The sequence below is a fragment of the Trichechus manatus genome, unplaced genomic scaffold (genome assembly GCF_000243295.1).
Source record: "Trichechus manatus latirostris isolate Lorelei unplaced genomic scaffold, TriManLat1.0 scaffold00002, whole genome shotgun sequence".
NCBI classification, from domain to species: domain Eukaryota; kingdom Metazoa; phylum Chordata; class Mammalia; order Sirenia; family Trichechidae; genus Trichechus; species Trichechus manatus.
In genome coordinates this window covers 18,489,221-18,507,461 of record NW_004443938.1, presented here as the reverse complement: position 1 = coordinate 18,507,461, position 18,241 = coordinate 18,489,221, and the positions used below count along the sequence as shown (strand labels likewise).

Genomic DNA, 18,241 nt, shown 5'->3' with positions numbered 1-18,241 from the left:
AGAAAGGGTAGCCGGCTTTCTTCGATCATCTCACAAGTGGTAGTTTGCTGAGCAGCGACTCTGGTCGTCCGGGAATCCAAACTTTCCGGAAGATGAACCCTCCCCCTTCCCTACTTACCCCGCCTCTCTAGGATTTACCTACGCGCTTCTCGCTCCCTTGTAATTTTGCCCCGCCCCTGCTCGTGCGTCTGCGTAGTCGCCCCTGGTGGGCGTGGCCGCAGAGTTGGCGGGTTGGCGCGTGCGCGCTGGAGTGCCCCGCGTTTCTCCCCGGGGACGGAAAAGGAGCTGGCAGCGGTGGGTGGTTCCGGGGTTCGCCTGCGCGGGAGGGCGGGGGACCGCCACTACTGTGGCGGGAGACCTGCAGCTGTGTGTCTCCCTGGAACTTTCCGGTGGGGGTGGGGATAGAGTCATTTCTTGTAAGCGCATTTATTTTCATTTGCAAACAGAGCTCTTCAGCCACCATTATTTTGTACGGACATCAGGTTTCTTGAGTTTGTATCTGTGCTCTCCTGGCTTTTTGTTTCTTTCCTTTAAGGGCTACGCGCAGGAAGCCTTAGTCTTGTACCAAAAAAGAGGCTTCACCAAGAATCCTCTTGTCGTGGCAGTTCAGTCCCCCCTCCTTTGTACTTGAGGCCCCTGGCTAAGTGAGTGCTTTTCTGGTGAGGGCTAGAGTGGGCGTCAGTATTAAGTCTTTGATGACAAATCGTACAGTATTGTTGGTCATGCTGATCTTTTTACTAGGTGTCTGTGCACTTAAGCAGTGACGGTGTATTTCCTGGACTCAGCTTTTGGCCACAGCACAGTAAAGCCACAGAATATAAACTCCAGAAAGTGCAGTTTCCTGGATTTTCTGTTTTCCTTTTCTTCTGCTCTTCTGCACCCTCGGAGAGAGTAGTTGGCTTACAGTAGGCGCTCAGTTCAATGGGCGGCAATTCCTGTATGAGGCGGGGAAGGAAGGTGCTAAATGAATCCTACTTTATGTAAAATTTTGATAATTACTTCATCATTGATTTTTTTGCATTAATTTTTAAGTTTCAGAAATGTATTAAAATAGTATTTATTGCCGACATTTTTGGTGTCCCCTTAAATTTTGCACCTGAGGAGAGCGCCTCACTCGCCTCACCTTAGGCTGACCCTGGAGATAAAAGTGTTGAAAGGACAAAGTCCTGTCCTTTAGGAAGTTTACATACTAATGGGGAAAAATTTTGACAACAGTTTCATGAAACGAAGAAAATAAGTAATGAGGTGGGGAGTAGGGGCAAAGATTAACTACTTTGGGAGGTCTGAAAGGTTTCTCAGGCCCTGGACCAAGGTCGAATGGCAACGCAAAGATCTGCATAATAGCCAGAAGGAAGAGACTGAACATGCTAGCTTGTTAAAAGTCTAGAAGGAAGACCAGGGGCTGACCAGAGCTCATTGAGCAAGGAAAAAAGTAGATGACATCAGAGAGGTAGGCAGATACCAGATTCTGTAGGACCTTGTAGGTTTACACGTAATTTGGAGCTTTTTCTGATTGCAAAGAATAGCTGTTGCAGGGATTTTAGCAAAGAAGTTATTTGTCGAATGATTATTAAAACTGATGGCTTTTCGTTTTGTGCTAGGCACTCTGTAAATGTTAGCCTTCAATTCTCACAATCACCTTAGCCTTTTCATTTTATGATGATGATGCTTAGAAGTTATTCCCACAGAACCACACAGCTAGTAAGTGAAGGTTCCATCCCTAGCTTTGGGATTCAAAAAGTCCAGGTACTTTTCCTCTGTGTTACGCTGGGGAATATTTGCTGGGCTCCTGATTGTTTATAGTACATTTTCACACGTCACTTCCCTTGTTTGGCCTTAGAGATCAGCTTTATTTTACTTTTATTTTCAGATGTGGATGGAAATACGAAATTTTAGGAGGAGGGTCCTCATTAAATTAGTTGAGTGTCTGGAATATAACCTTTGGATCATAACTACAGCTTAAAAGGTATTCTAGGTGATATAAAAAGCCAAGCATGTTTTCTTGCTTGCTGGGATAGTTTGTGTTTTTTTGTTTTATTAAGTTACTTGATCATTAATTTTAAATGATATTTGAGTTTCAATTGATCATGATGAAATATTCTTGAGGATTAACTTGTTGAGCAGATTCATGAATATCAATTTCATCTTTAGTGAGAAACTTTTTAGAACAGGCCATTTTAAATTTTATTAGATGGCAACATGGTTCTTCAGATTAGCATCAGTCAGAATTGTTGGGTTGTTAGGCACAAAATGAATTGCAAAGAGAATGCTTCTAATCTTTCAGCAGGTTCTTACGTGGACCTACAACATGGAAGACATTGTGGGGCTTATGGAAATGATTAGCGTGGTGCCTGCCACGTACTAGGTGCTCAGTAAATTTTTTAATAAAATAATCTCTGGGAACCGGGGTGGGAAGGGAATGTGGATAATGTGTCTATAATGGAACAATGAAGGAGTCAAATACATCTAAAGTTACAGTGGAGATTTTTATAGAACAGAGGAGTCACTTTTATGTGCCAGGATAAATGAATAAGCTGTAGGACAGGGTGATTTCTCACCTCGACACTATTGACATTTTGGGCAGTTTGTTGTTGGCAGCTGTCCTGTACATTGTCAGGTGTCTAGCAGCATCCCTGGCCTCTGTTGTTTTGACACCTGTCTCCAGACATTGCCAAGTGTCTCCTTGGGGAACATAATACACACTGCTGTAGAGGATGTCAATTTAATGGAATGGGGAGGAGGGAGGTTCTATGGCCTAAGGAACAAAAAGTGAAAGCGTAAATGCTGGTTGCATTTATTAGGAAAAATTAATATGATGTGGTATAAAGGGGGTGGCATATGAAATGGGCTAATAAATCATGCTGGATACAGATCATGGATGTGTTGAATGCATAGTTAAGAGCTGGGGTTTTATTTGGGAGGCTACCTCTGAAGTTGTTGAGCAAAGGAGGGACAAGACCACAGCCTTGCTTTTTAGGAAGATTAATCTGGTGGTTATTTCTGTGTAGCCTGAAGAAGAGAGCAGTCAGGGGGCTATGAAAGTAGTATGGAAGAGAAATAATTCTCAACAAGAGTAGCGGCAGTAGAATTGGAGAGGATTAGAGCGTTTGCAGTAGGATTTAGCAATAACTTGAATGGGAGGATGAGGAAATCAAAGATGACAGATGACTACATGTTAAATTTGGGAGGGAGAACGGTAGTGCCATTAAAAAACAAATCACATGATGAGAAAAGTTGTAGAGGAATATGACACGTTTCATTTTAAATAGTGATTATCTTCAGAATCATTCTAGAGTGAATTTGATTAACTTTGGTGCTGTATGCCCTTTTGAAATTAAGTTCAATTTGGCTCTTTTTGAACAATAAACCAGATTTATACACAAATACTTTAACTATAATTGCCTTTTAGACATCTATTCATTGCCTGTTATAGCAAGTTAAGTCCATAAGAGACAAGAATTAAGAAGAGTCTCTTCCATTAATGAGATGGAATGAGAGGTGTATCAGTGTTTGTTCGTTCTCTTTCCTGGCCCACCCTCTTCCCGTTCACTTATTAAGCACACAGTCTTTAGACAGGAGTAAACCAGTAAGTTTACTACCCAGGGATAAATGTGGTCATACAGGTATGGTAAAGTTCTATGGGAATGCAAGTGAAGGAGCAGTTAATTCTGCCGAGGGGCTAAGGTGCCCTTTAGGTCAGACCTTGATATCTATCTGCACAGGCATGAAGACTATGTTTTCTAGGCAGAGGGGGCAGCAAAAGAAAAGGTAGGTAGGAGTGACAATGCATGGTTTATAAATGAGAGCTATGTAGATGGCATGTCTGTGCAAACGTACAAAATGCCAAGGTCCTTAAAATGTTAAGACTTCAGGTTCTAGTAGGCTCCACGCCAGGAATTATGGGACTCTATCCTTACCCTTCCTAAGTTTCAAAAATTACACTTGGTCATCTTGGAATAGCTAGATTAATGTGTAAAGCAGCAGCCAATGTCAGTTCACAGACCAGAATTTGTCCATTACTGTGCATGTATTCATGATAACCAGTAAGCCAACTGCCATTTAGTCAACTCGGACTCATGGCGACCCTATGTGTGTCAGAAGAACGGTGCTCCACAAGGTTTTCAATGGCTGTTTTTTGTTTTTCTTGAAATTAGATTGCCAGGCTTTTCTTCAGAGCCACCTCTGGGGGAACTCAAACCTCCAGCCTTTCAGTTAGGAGCTGAATGTGTTAACTGTTTGCATCACCGAGGGATTCCCTGTTCATATTACCGATGTGGTTTGTTTCCTAACTGGACGCTAATACAATATTTATTGTCATACACCTGTTTTCTTTTATGTTTGAAGTTATCCATGATAGAAAGTTACAGTAAACCAAATTTTTAATCATTCATTAAATATTTTACATAAAACAACAGACTATTTTTTTGTCTACTTCTGAGATCACACAGAGTCCAAGATTTACAACCAGTCATGATTATATTGTATGTTTTTTACTAATACATTGAAAGAGATTTATATAAATTATCTGTCATAATAAGAATATGGATATTATTCTCAACTGTGTTAACCTATGTTTTTCAAGAGAATATTGGCGAGTATTTACACACAGTGCGATCTGCTGCAGCAGCCTTTTTGTAAGTGATAAAAGGCTTCAACAAATCAATTTAAACTTTTTTGGAAATAACTTCTACTAAGGATTCATAATCAGCATATTCCTTTAGTGACTGTACAAGTTCATCTAGTAGATACTCTCCTTGCATAAAAGTTACAAGATCATGAAGTGACTTGTTTATTCTGTGATCTGTGACCCGGTTCTGTGGAAAATTATACGTTCTTATTTTCTCTGACCTTCCTTTAGTTCCAATCTATATATAAAAAAAAAAAAGACATGCAGTTAGATACACGCCAACTCGCACCTACAAATTTAACTATCTGGAGATTAAGTTCTTGATTTGTATTATGAAACACAATGCAAGAACCAAGTTTTACACATTTTGAATCCCCAAATGATATGGAAACACAATATACAGAAAAGAATATGGGCTTTTAAAGTCAGACATATTAGTCTCTGAATTCCATCTCTGCCACTTGAAAGCTCTAAGACTTCAAGAAATTAACTTCAACTCTATATGTTAGCTTCACCATCTATAAAGTACAAATAACAACACATATTACACACTGATGATGTATATAAAGAGCCTGGCACACAGCTGATACTCAAATGGTGGCTGAATATATTCAATCTCTGTGAATTACCAGTCAATCTTCAGTGGTGCCAAGGTGATGAATTACCCATACTTAGGGAATTCTTAAAAGGGCTTTGTCATTATAGAATTAAATACCAAAGAGGAAGAAAATAAGTTTGCTTTCCAACTTTTTTGCATCCATATTCTCAAATGATTCAAAATGAATCAATATAATATTTTTTATTAACTTTGCTTAGAACTATTAGAAAAATGCCCGATTGAAGAAAACAGGGCAAAGGTGTAAGATCACTATAATACAAGTACAGCCTTTGGTTAAGCTACTTAATTGTTTTCTTATTTTCACAATTAAGCCAATTTTGGCATATATAAAAACTAGGTTATCTAAAAATATATGATTTAGAAGCTTTTATAAAATTTGTTTACCTGAATCTTCCTAGCATTGTATCTTTTACTTGCTGCTGCTTCTAGATGCATGCTGTACAGCTTTGCACGTAACTTTTTCATAGCCATCTCTCTATTTTTCAGTTGAGATCTCTCTTGTTGGCATTCAGAAACAACACCTGAATAGTGTTATGAGAATTAAAGAGTTTTAATAGAAACATCTTCTTCATCTATTATCAAGGAACACTCCTTTTCCTTCTCATCCTTTTTCTTCTTCCTTTATGAGAGGAAAAGTAGGACTCTAATATAAAAGGAAGACCATCAACAAGTAACTTTCAAAGAGTTTATCAAAACACTGAAAATTTACATTTGAGTGGTAGTTCAAAGTATTTCCATATTGAAGGCGTACATACTGGACAATAAGTATATATCATTTAATGACAGATTGCTTTCCCACACCCTCAGCTGCAGCCACCGTATTTTTTTTAGGGTAATAACTACTCATTATAGAAGCTAAGATATAAAGAAGTTAAAAATCCTAGGGATTGGAAAAAAAACCCATTGCCATTGAGTTGATTCCAACTCCCAGCGACCCTATGGGACAGAGTAGAACTGTCCTATAGGGTTTCCAAGGTTGTAGTCTTCACTGAAGCACACTGCCACATTTTTCTCCTGTGGAGCAGCTGGTGGGTTCGAACTGCTAAACTTCCCATTAGCAGCTGAAGGCTTAATTAATCACTGTGCCACCAGGGCTCCTTTACTAGGGATGATCACTATTAATATTCTGGAGTAGTTCCTTCTAATTTTTTTCTGTTCAAGTTTAATACGAGATTTTCCCATATTTAGAAAAACAAAAACATACCAATCCAATGTTCCCATCAATCACTACCAATTAATGACAATCATGTCTATTTGAGATCTTCAAGAGATTCTTGTATTCTTTCAAGATAAGTGAGGTTTGCTATCCACATACTCTTCATCACATGTAAATCACTGCAGTTTAACACTTATAATCCATACATAGCTCTGCCTAGTAGTATACTGAAGGCTTAGATACAGTCCCACTGCTTTACTATCTAGAACCAGAACTCCTGGAGGTCTGTGGGTGGACTTAATGGAGAGAAGCCCTGAAACTATATGCAAAATTTTGCATATATATATGTTTCTGGGAAGCAGGTCCAAAACTTTCATTTTCTCAAAGGAGTCCGTGTCCCCTCCCTCCAGTGATTTAGACCATTTTCTGATACATAAAAACCCCTAATAATTAACTTCACTGTGAGCTTTTTTTTAAATAGTGAAAACCGCTTAGAATAAACCTCAGCAGGATAACTGGAAAAACCCCCCACACCTTTTCTTCATTGTTACTAATATGAAAATTAACCTCTCTTTCTGGCTTTGCAGTCATCCAGCAGAGCAGTTTCACTAAGGGTGAGTCTAAATGAATCAAGGAGTTAATAACAGAAGGCTTAGTTGTATACACCCCTCTGTAACTGACGGTCTGTTTCAGTGGCAAATTAGTCAAGTACTTCAGAAATTGATTCTTTCTTTCTTCGGTGTCTCATTCTAAAGGTACTGCTGAATACCTGTTGGAAGGTGAACAATCCGGACTGCACTGTCCGTGGTGTTTACATGCTGGCCTCCAGCTCCACTGGCTCGCTTAGTATCAATTCTCAGATCTTTAGGATTAATCACGAGGTGAATCTATACATAAGAGAAAAGTTGGGATTTTTGAAAAAATTATGCATACCAACTATTCAAAGACAGGAACTATCCATTTATAAATACGGTGAAACCTGTGAGAGCCAGAACTCAACGGGACTGCCTTGTTTTCTGGGTCTTGCAAGCTTCTGCCTTTGACAAGGTGCAGGTTACCACCTTCCTATTGCTCCTTTTAATGGAAAATATTTGAGTTTTCCTCTTCTGACAGGTTTCTACCTGACACAGGTTCTGGCTTTCACAGGTTTCACTCTATAAATATATGCCACATACAGAATGCATATGATTTAGGTTTAATTATAAGAATATAAAGCAGTTGGAAGGATACCATTTTTTAAACTTTTTTTGGAAGAGTAGGGAGTCAAAATAATTCTCAAAAACCAGGCTTCTCTATTAAATCACACTCTTTTCACCACATAAGCAGTAGAACTTAGCTACTGTGAGAAATGTGAATATGGTTAAAATGAGTTTTTTTAAATAAAACTTGGAAGTAGACTGCCAGGCCTTTCTTCTTAGGTGCCCCTGGGTGTACCCACAGCTGCAGCCTTTTGATTAGCATTAGCTGTTTGCACTGTCCAGGGATTTCTCTTAAAGAATGTTGTTTCTTGTTGGCTGCCTCTAGTCGGCCGCTGTGATCCCTAGGGTTTTCACTGGACTTTTTTTTTAAATCGTGCTTTAGATGATGATTTACAGAAAAACTAGCTTCTCATTAAACGGTTAGTACATATATCATTTTGTGACATTGGTTTTCAGGTTGCCACCCCCACAACATGTCAACACTCTCCCTTCTCGACCTTGGGTTCCCTATTACCAGCTTGCCTGTCCCCTCCTGCCTTCTAGTCCTTGCCCCTGGGCTGGTGTGCCCCTTTAGTCTCGTTTTGTGTTACGGGCCTGTCTAATCTTTGGCTGAAGGGTGAACTTCAGGAGTGACTTCATTACTGAGCTAAAAGGGTGTCTGGGGGCCATACCCTTGGGGTTTCTCCAGTCTGTGTCAGACCAGTAAATCTGGTCTTTTTTTTTTGGTGAGTTAGAATTTTGTTCTACATTTTTCTCCAGCCCTCTCCGGGACCCTCCTATTGTGATCCCTGTCAGAGCAGTCAGTGGTGTAGCCGGGCACCATCTAGTTGTGCTGGACTCAGTCTGGTGGCGGCTGTAGTACTTGTGGTCCATTAGTCATCTGGACTAATCTTTCCCTTGTGTCTTTGGTTGTCTTCATTCTCCCTTGCTCCAGACGGGGTAAGACCGGTGGACTATCTTAGATGGCTGCTCACAAGCTTTTAAGACCCCAGATGCTACTCACCAAAGTAAACGTAGAACATTTTCTTTATAATTATGTTATGCCAATTGAGCTAGATGTTCCCCGAGACCATGGTCCCCACAGCCCTCAGCCCAGCACTTTGGTCCCTTAGGGAGTTTGGATGTGTCTATGGTGCTTCCATGACCCTGCCTTGGACAGGCTGTGCTGGCTTCCCCGGAATTGTGTACTGTCTTATCCTTCACCATAGTTACCACTTATCTACTGTCTATTTAGTGTTTTTTCATTTCCACTCCTCCCCTCCCTCATAACCAGCAAAGATTGTTTCTTTTCATGTGTAAACTTTTCATGAGTTTTTTATAGTAGTGGTCTCATACAATATTTGTCCTTTTGTGATGGACTTATTTCACTCAGCATAATGCCTTCTTGATTCATCCGTGTTGTGAGAGGTTTTCACAGATTCATCATTGTTCTTTATCGTTGCGTAATACTCTATTGTGTGTATGTACCATAGTTTGTTTATCCATTCATCTGCTGAAGGGCTTCTAGGTTTCCATCTTTTTGCTACTGTGAACAATGCTGCAGTGAACATGGGTGTGCATATGTCTATTTGTGTGACAGCCCTTATTTCTCCAGGATATATTTCTACAAGTGGGAGAGTGCCGGATCATATAGTATTTCTATTTCTAGCTTTCTAAGGAAGCACCTTATCATTTTCCAAAATGGTTGTACCATAAAATGAGAATTTATAGTGTACTTCTGAATTAAAAAAAAATTTAGAAGAAAAAGCAATGTTAGCTTGATGACTATGGGAAGGGTTTACTTTATTTGATTTTAAATAAAAGGGAGTCATACACATCTGGAGGCAGAGGTGAGGCAAATGGAAATGACAAAGGCCAAGAACTCAAGGGTAAAGGCTCAATTCATGAATACACTGGGATCTGACGTCAGGATAATGCTCTGTCCTGGGAGTCGCCATTGGAACCACTAGATTTAAAAAAAGCTGTTTCCTGAACAATACCGTGACACGTCTATAACACTTGCAGTAGGAATCTTATCATTCCATAGGCCTGCCATGTCCCCCTGAACAATACCGTGACATGTCCATAACCCCAACAGTAGGAATCCTACCATTTCATAGGCCTGCCGTGTCCCCCCGAACCATACCGTGACATGTCCATAACCTCAGCAGTAGGAATCCTACCATTCCACAGGCCTGCCGTGTCCCCCCAAACAGTACTGTGACATGTCCATAACCCCAACAGTAGGGATCCTACCATTCCATAGGCCTGCCGTGTCCCCCCGAACAATACCGTGACGTGTCCATAACCCCAACAGTAGGAATCCTACCATTCCATAGGCCTGCCGTGTCCCCCCGAACAATACCGTGACGTGTCCATAACCCCAAAAGTAGGAATCCTACCATTCCATAGGCCTGCCATGTTCCCCTGAACAATACCGTGACATGTCCATAACCCCAACAGTAGGAATCCTACCATTCCATAGGCCTGCCATATCCCCCTATCTGGCTCCCTCTTTGAGTTGCCAAAAGAATTAAATGAGATGATATATGGATCTCAGTCTCCATCTTTTTGAAGTGACTAGTGTCTAGAGGTGGCTCCTGCCCTTATACTACTTCACTCTCCACCAACTGTTCTTTTTCTCATGTAGGCAGCACATAAAAATTAGATCTAAAGAAAGGAAGTCCGTTAACCCTGTCACAGAGTCAAACAGCACTCTTTCGCCAAATTAATAAACAGAAACCCTCAATTAAAAATCCCTTCACCCCAAAATACTAATACTTCACTCTGAAAAACAAGACAAATATTTCCTATCATGTAAGAGTAGCTTTCCAGAAGAATGGCTGCAGGCAAAATGGAACTTCCCAACTATTTTACAAATACAATATAAACAGAATTTGCTTTCTGAACGTGAAGTATACTCATTACCAACACTGTAACAAGACACTTCCATTTTAATGGCTTTGGGTTATGAAGTAGCAATTCTGTTAAGTCATTACCCTTGTTAAAACAGAACGCTTGCTGTTAATACCCTGGGAACCAGTCACACAAAGCAAAAGTCATCATAAAGACAATCATTCTTAGACTCTCTTTCAAATAGAATAAAACCTAATCCTTTTAGCAAAGAAAAAGTTAATATTGTTTCACCTATGGAAATGGTCCCACAATATCTAATGTTAATGGTAGAGAAAAATTCATAAATTGATAAAGCAAGACAAGACCATTTATAAACCCTTAATTCTTACCAACTATTGTTAAAATTAATACTTTTTGGACTGAGATCCTAAATTCTCAAAAGCAACTCAAAAATAATATGCTGAAGGCCAAATGATAAAGACATACTTAATTCAATACACACAGCGTGTTACCCTGGAGGCGAGAGCCACGCTGGCCCCGGGATTCCAGGAATGAGGAGGTGACGATGCCTCACCTCGGCAGGCTGGGGTAAAATCGCTACAGTCGTCGTGCTCGTGTGGATGCGGCCCTGCCTCTCTGTCTTTGGCACTCTCTGCACTCTGTGCACACCTCCTTCAAACTTCATGTGCTTATAGGCCTCTGCACCCCCAATGCTGGCAGATGCATGTCTCAGGCCACCTGGATAAGATAGGGAAAAGGGAATTCTTTTATTATTCCTGCCATTTATAAATAATTGGCCATCACTTCTACTATCTAGAAATATACTTAAAAGAGTCACAAAAGAATACCATGTAAGCATACAGACTGTAAACCATATTAATTAAAAAACTTTAGCAAGTCTATAATGTTCAATGTTTTAATGATTAATATTATTGCTTACATTATTAAACATAAAACATGTATAGTGCTAACGAACTGATTGACTAACAGATCTAAAAGACCACTCTTAAAAGGCCACTAGTCATTCAATGGTTAGTATTACTGAATGACTAACATTTCATAGGCCATTTCAAAACTGGTATATTTGCATTCAAAATTATTAGGTAAATGATGAGTATACTACTACTTAAGTATCTTTGCAAACAAATTCTCAGGCCTAGCAATGGTCTTTCCAACTCTCTTCCTAGGACACATGCAGATAAATTAAATCTACACATTTACTCAAAACAAATCAGTTTACTGACCTATTTCACTTGGAAAGTATTCCAGAGGTTCAAAATGCCACCTTTTAAATGCAGCATACTGCTGATACATCTCAAATATCTCTGAAGTAAACAGCATTGCCTCCTGACCCCCAACTCCTGCAGTTACCTCCAGGATCAAATCATTTTCATCTGTTTCTTCTGAGGGAACCAAGAGTAAGATAATCTGTAAATACAAAAATACCATCCCTTATGTAATTAAGAACTACTTAAAAGTTAATGCATAACTTCCAGAAAATATAAATACTACAACTATATTTTAAATGCTCTAAGGTTCAGCTAATGCTTATAGGCTTGTTTTTATTTCTTTTGGGAGTTCGTGTATACTTTATATCATTTATAAGAATTAAATGCTTGCTGTGAGTAGGACCCTATACTGTATGTATGCAAAAGAAATAGATGATTATAGCTCTACCCTCCTGAAACATAAGGCCTTGTTGGGCAGAAAAAGAGCACTGAACTTGTTTTTTTTTAAGCCTACTTAATATGGAAAATAAACTTGCAATTTTGGAACTGACAGGGCCCTTAGAGATGATCGGTCTAATTCCCTCATTTTACATGTACAAGAAACTAGGTTAACAGAGGTTAAATGCTTGTTAAATGGCAAAGTGCTCCTTACTGGCAGAGCAGGCACAAGAACTCAAGTCTCAGGACTCCTAGATCAGCCCTCCTTCCATTACAATAGTATGTTTCACACTTATGTACTAGTTAAAGGGATACAGAAAAAGGCTTCTTAGAACAGGTGGATTAGTAAGAAAAGCTACCAACATTTACTGGTTTCTTAACCTATGCCAGGAACTCAAAGCACTTAACATACTTTAATTCCTAAAATAATCTTGGGTAGCTTTTAACATTTCTACCTTAAGATGTGAAAACTAAGTTTAGAGGGTATTATGGATTGAATTGTGTACCCCCAAAATATGTGTTGTAATTACTAACCTGTAGTGGGGGGGCCCTGGTGGCACACTGGTTAAGAGCTATGGCTGCTAACCAAAAGGTCAGCAGTTTAAATCCACCAGCCTCTCCTTGGAAACCCTATGGGGCAGTTCTACTCTGTCCTATAGGTTGCCATGAGTTGGAATCAACTCAAGAGTGACAGGTTTGCTTTTGTTTTTCATATCTGTGCTTATAATCCCATTTGGGAATGGGTTTTCTTTGTTATGTTGATGAGGCAGTATTAGTGTAGGGTGTGGCTTTAAAGTCAATCTCTTTTGACATATAAAAAGAGCACACTGAGCAAGCAAGCAAGCAGACATGGGGGAAGACAGATGTCATGCTACATGAAGATCACCAAGGAGTTAAGGAACAGAAGCTGAAGAGACAAGGGCCTTCCCCCAGGGCAGACAGAGAGAGAAGGCCTTCCCCTAGTGCCGGCACCCTGAATTCAGACCTCCAGTCTCCTAAACTGTGAGAAAATAAATTTGTTTGCTAAAGCCACCCACTTGTATTTCTGTTATAGCAGCACTAAGTAAGACAGAGGGGTTGAGTTATCTAGCTGCCCAATATCACTCCACTAAAAAGTGGAAGAGCTAGAACCCAAATCTACTTGATTTCTGAACTGTCACAGTTTATGTTGGTTGGGGGCTATACCTGTTACCACTTTCCATCTCTCTAGCCTATGGCGATACAATGTGATCATTTAAAAGTTGAACTAATAAATGACAGACTTTACTTCTGTTACTAGCCAACGAACAGAAACCGTTAATATAAATTTCCTTCTAGTTCACAAAAAAAATTTAGAAAATAGGTAGAAGGCAAGCTACACTAGAATTTTCACCCTATACTGGAACTTTCCCTGTAGGGTAGGTGAAGGGGACACTGATTTTCAGTAAGTTCCACGTTTGGCTAGAGAAGAGACAGGATCTCTAAAATAAGCCCCCTTCTTCATCTTAACATGTTCTTTCACTTACATCTCCAGAGATAACTGCTGTAAACTTTTAAGCTCTGCTTTATAGAATTAACGAAGAGCAAAGCCTGGTTCCAATTTCATATGATGCTTCCTCTTCATTTAACTCCTATAAGTTCTCCTGCAATCCTCTGGGATATAAAACCAAAGCAATACAATTCAGTTCTTAAAAATATGAGGGCCTACTCTAGGTCTCACCCAGAATGCTCCTTAGAAGGATGAAACTTCGTCTTATCTACTTTGGACATGTTATCAGAAGGGACCAGTCCCTGGAGGAGGACATCACGGTTGGTAAACTAGAGGGCTAGTGAAAAAGAGGAAGACCCTCAACGAAATGGAATGACACAGTGGTTGCAACAATGGGCTAAAACATAGCAATGATTGTAACGATGGCACAGGACCTGGCAGTGTTCCCTTCTGTTGTACACAGGGTCGCTATGAGTCAGAACCAACTCAGTAGCACCTAATGACAACAATAGCTCAAATGCTTTATTTTTGCAAATATCATACCTGATGTTTCAACTGAGTTATTTCTTTTTGACACAAAGTTATTTCATTCTCTGCAAGCTTCCTTAAGTCTTCATTCTCATCTACAAAAAAAGGCAGCAGGTTAAGTTTTCCATAATTAGTGTTAAATTGCCAACAGATTTCAGGGTAATAGTTTTATTGTTACTGCAGCTGAAGAGAAAAACAAAATGTCTATCTTGCTCCTTTAATAACTGCAATTAAAAGTAGCATTTTATACAGTAGACTTCATAAGCATATAGCTTAAAAAAAATTTTCTGATGACAAAAGAAAGTCTAATTAAAACTAAAAATAAAGAAAATCATAAAAAAATGAGGCTAATTAAAAAATCTTCTATACTCCCACTGCCGTAAAATAATACGAACAAATATGCTTAGTGTTCCAACTTAGCCTGTATTAATGAAGAATGAATGCGTTGAGCTAGTTAGAAAGACCAGAAGGGGAATAGAAGACTCCATTTAAACCAAAATTATAAAGGTAAAAAGTTATTATCTTATCAGTAAATGTTTCATTAACGTAAGTGTACACGCAAACATTTTGACTCTGCCTAATGTTTACAGAACACTGACATGTTGTAGTTGTCTCTCCTGTCTTTCACCCTAATTCTTGTTAATCCTTGAGTTGTTTTTACCTTACAAAATATACTGTCTCTTATTTGCCCTACCCTATGGACAACATGAAGGAGCTCTGGTGGCACAGTGGTTAAGCGCTCGGCTGCTAACCAAAAGGTTGGTGGTTCGAACCCACCATATGTTCCCAGAAAGATCCTTCTGTAAAGATTCCAAAAAAACCAAACGCGTTGCCATCGAGTGAACTCCAACTCATAGTGACCCTATAGGACAGAGTAGAACTGACTCATGGTTTTGAGACCGTAATCTTTATGGAAACAGACTGCTACATCTTTCTCCCAGGGAACATCTGGTGAATTTGAACTGCTGACCTTTCAGTTGGAAGCACAGCACTTAACCACTGAGCCACCATAAAGATTTAAAGTGTTAAAAAGCAAAAATGTCGCTTTAAGGACTGTGTGCCTGACCAAAGCCATGGTGTTTTCAGTCGTCTCATATGCATGCAAAAGCTGGACAATGAATAAGAAGACGAAAGAAGAACTGATGCTTCTGAATTATAGTGTTGGTGAAGAATACTGAATATACCATGGACCTGCCAGAAGAACAAACAAATCTGTCTTGGAAGAAGTACACAGAATGCTTCTCAGAAGTGAAGATGGTGAGACTTTGTCTCAGATACTTTGGACATATTATCAGGAGGGACCAGTCCCTGGAGAAGGACATCACGCTTGGTAAACAGAGGGTCAGCGAAAAAGAGGAAGGAAGACCCTCAATGAGATGAACTGACACAATGGCTGCAATAATGAGCTCAAGCATAACAAAAACTGTGAGGATGGCGCAGGACCAGGCAGTGTTTCATTCTGTTGTATATAGGGTTGTCGAATTGGAACCAACTTGACAGCACCTAACAACAATACAAAATGCTGGACTTGAAGCGCTTACTGATGAAGATCAAGGCCTACAGCCTTCAGTATGGATTACACTTCAACATAAAGAAAATAAAAATCCTCAGAACTACACGAACAAGCAACATCATGATAAACAGAGAAAAGGTTGAAGTTGTGAAGGATTTCATTTTACTTGGATCCACAATCAATACCCACGGAAGCAGCAGTCAAGAAATAAGCTTATTTCATTGGGAAAATCTGCTGCAAAAGACCTCTTTATAAAGTGTTAAAAAAAGCAAAGGTGTCACTCTGAGGACTGAGATGCACGTGTCCCAAGCCACAGTATTTTCAGTTGACTCACATGCACGCGAAAGCTGGACAATGAATAAAGAAGATCGAAGAAGAATTGATGCCTTTGCATTATGGTGTTGGTGAAGAATGCTGAATATACCATTGACTGCCAGAAGAATGATTAAATCTGTCCTGGAAGAAATAGAGCCAGAATGCTTCTTGGAAGTTAAGGATGGTGAGACTTCATCTCAGGTATGTTGGACATGTTATCAGGAGGGACCAGTCCCTGAAGAAGGACATCATTTGGTAGAGAGTCAGTGAAAAAGAGGAAAACCCTTGACGAGATGGACTGACATAGCAGCTGCAACAATGGGCTCACATGTAGCAGATTGTGAGGATGGCACAGGGCCAGGGAGTGTTTCGTTCTATTGTAATAGGTCCCTGTGAGTCGGAACCGACTGGATGGCACGTAACAACAAGATGCTGCAAATCTGCTGTTCTTGAACCTGTCTTCTTCCTTAATTAACAGAGTACAGTGGTTAAGAACATGAGATTTGGAGTCAGTCAAATCCAGCCTCTATTTCTTGCAACCATGAGCGGAATTATTTTACCCCCCCCCGTCTCAGGTTCCTCTTCTAAAAGAGCCTACCTCATAGTTTGTTACGTGAAATTAAGAAAGCTAAGCAAAGCCTGGAGCATGGTCAAGCGCTCAATTAAGCTTAGGCAGTCCCTGGGTTACAAATGTCTGACTTACTACGTACAACCTGTAGTTATGAACCAACCTCACTAAAGCCTATTATATTAAATTTGCGGTACATACAATGGTTCAGTATAACAAAGGGGCACTAATTTGTGACATGCATCAAAACATTGTAATTATTATTGTATCATGTTAGATGTTTCGTGTATCTGGAAATGTTTAATTTTTTTATACATAGAAAGGTACACCATATACTATATGTATATACTGTATACTGAGACAAAACACTTGTCTAACGGGTGTTCCAGCACCTAACTCTTCCGACTTACATACAAATTTGACTTAAAGAGACTTAGGAACAGGGCCTGCCTGTATCATGTCCTTTAAGGGTGGGCTTTTCTCCCTCTGTAAAGCCTTCCCAACAAGTTGTTCTTGCTCTCCTAGGCCTTTATTCACATACTTGTTCTTACTTATCAGCTGCATTATAATATATTTACTTCTGTCTCCCCAAGTAGACCCTCTATAGAGCCTTGCTACTGAAGGTGTGGTTCTTGGACCAGCAGCTCGGCATCCCCTGGAACTTGAAGAAAGGCAGAAACTCAGGGCTCATCCCAGATCGTATGCACATGTATCACCTGGGAAACTTGTTCAAATGCGTATTCCTAGGTCTCAAGTGTCTGAGTCATTAAGTGCGGTTTTAACAAGCACCTCTCCTGATATTATTAGTGCAGGTGGTCACCTCACTACACTCTGAGAAGCACTGCTCTAGAGCACAGGACAACGATAGCGTCTTATTTGTCCTTAGTGGGCTAATAACCTCTCGGCAGAGTATGCAGCCAATAAACGTCAACTTAATTGCTACAGAAGGGGACGGAGCACTGTACCATGGGCGCAAACACGACAGAAGCAGAACGCACCACGCTCACCCAAACCAAAAAAGGCTGCGCCTGAGTAAAGAGCCTCAAACCCGGGTAGACTGCGGGCACCCTGGACAGCAGCCTAGCGGAAAAGGCAAACGAATTCCCTCTGCATCCGCTCCCTGGGCCCGGCCCGTACCGTGCAGCAAGTGCTCGGTCTCCCGCAGCTCCAGCTCCTTCTCGCTCAGCAGTTTGGCCACCACTGCCAGCTCGGGCCCCCTGGCCTGCAACTGGACTTCAGACTTTGCATGGCGCTCGAGGAAGGCCCGCAAGGGTCCGCCGCGGGCGAACAGCTCCTCCAGCGGCGGGCTTCCGCTGCTTAGGGACCGGCGGGCCGGGACGAGAGCTCCGCGGGACCGCAGGCACCGAGCCGCCTCCCACAGGATACGGGCCCGCATCGCGAGGCCAAACCCATCGAGCGCTACCAGGCCGGAAGTTCCGGACAGAACAAGTCTCGCGACACGGTGAGGAGCTCGGAAACGGGCGAGAGCTTGCCGCACCCCGCCTGCGCACGCGCTGGGTTTAAAAGGCCTCCTGGCAGCTGCGTGAAACTTCCGGCCGCGCATTAAAGGGGTAAATTGGTCGCCGAGGCCGGAAGCTGAGGGGCAGGTCGGAAAGCAGAAGGGGTGGGGCTGTCGGCCCTGCCGCTGTCAAGCCAGCGGAGGGAGGTTCCTGCGGAGCGGTTAATTGACCCAGGGCACTTTTAAAACGCTCGGTCAGAATCACTTTCTCGCGGGACCCGCGCAGC

The 18,241-nt window shown here is 40.9% G+C and overlaps 1 protein-coding gene across 4 annotated transcripts; it reads right to left on the bottom strand.

Moving 5' to 3' along the window:
* Positions 1 to 4,194: 4,194 nt before the first annotated feature.
* Positions 4,195 to 17,904, bottom strand: MTRF1L (mitochondrial translation release factor 1 like). Of its 4 annotated transcripts, none has more exons than XM_004368817.3 (7): positions 17,633 to 17,904; positions 14,115 to 14,194; positions 11,681 to 11,864; positions 11,011 to 11,174; positions 7,172 to 7,289; positions 5,631 to 5,767; positions 4,195 to 4,865 (listed from the first exon to the last, which is right to left on the bottom strand). In XM_004368817.3, the coding sequence occupies exons 1-7, from the start codon at positions 17,889 to 17,891 to the stop codon at positions 4,665 to 4,667; spliced, it is 1,143 nt and encodes a 380-aa protein (XP_004368874.1). In that variant the 5' UTR covers positions 17,892 to 17,904; the 3' UTR covers positions 4,195 to 4,664. The 4 variants fall into 4 exon arrangements, with proteins under 4 accessions (XP_004368874.1, XP_023584710.1, XP_023584708.1 ...); XM_023728942.1 differs by lacking the exon at positions 17,633 to 17,904 and adding an exon at positions 15,947 to 15,960 and having other exon boundaries at positions 4,202 to 4,865; XM_023728940.1 differs by lacking the exon at positions 4,195 to 4,865 and having other exon boundaries at positions 5,738 to 5,865.
* Between the last annotated feature and the right edge of the window lie 337 nt (positions 17,905 to 18,241).

Coding starts and splice junctions, on each gene's coding strand:
- MTRF1L (XM_004368817.3), bottom strand. CDS start 17,891: ATGCGGGCCCGTATCCTGTGGGAGGCGGCTCGGTGCCTGCGGTCCCGC. Junction 11,175..11,680: donor ATACTTTCCAAGTGAAATAG/GTCAGTAAACTG, acceptor TATCTTATCCAG/GTGGCCTGAGACATGCATCT. Junction 4,866..5,630: donor ACAATGCTAGGAAGATTCAG/GTAAACAAATTT, acceptor TTTTATATATAG/ATTGGAACTAAAGGAAGGTC.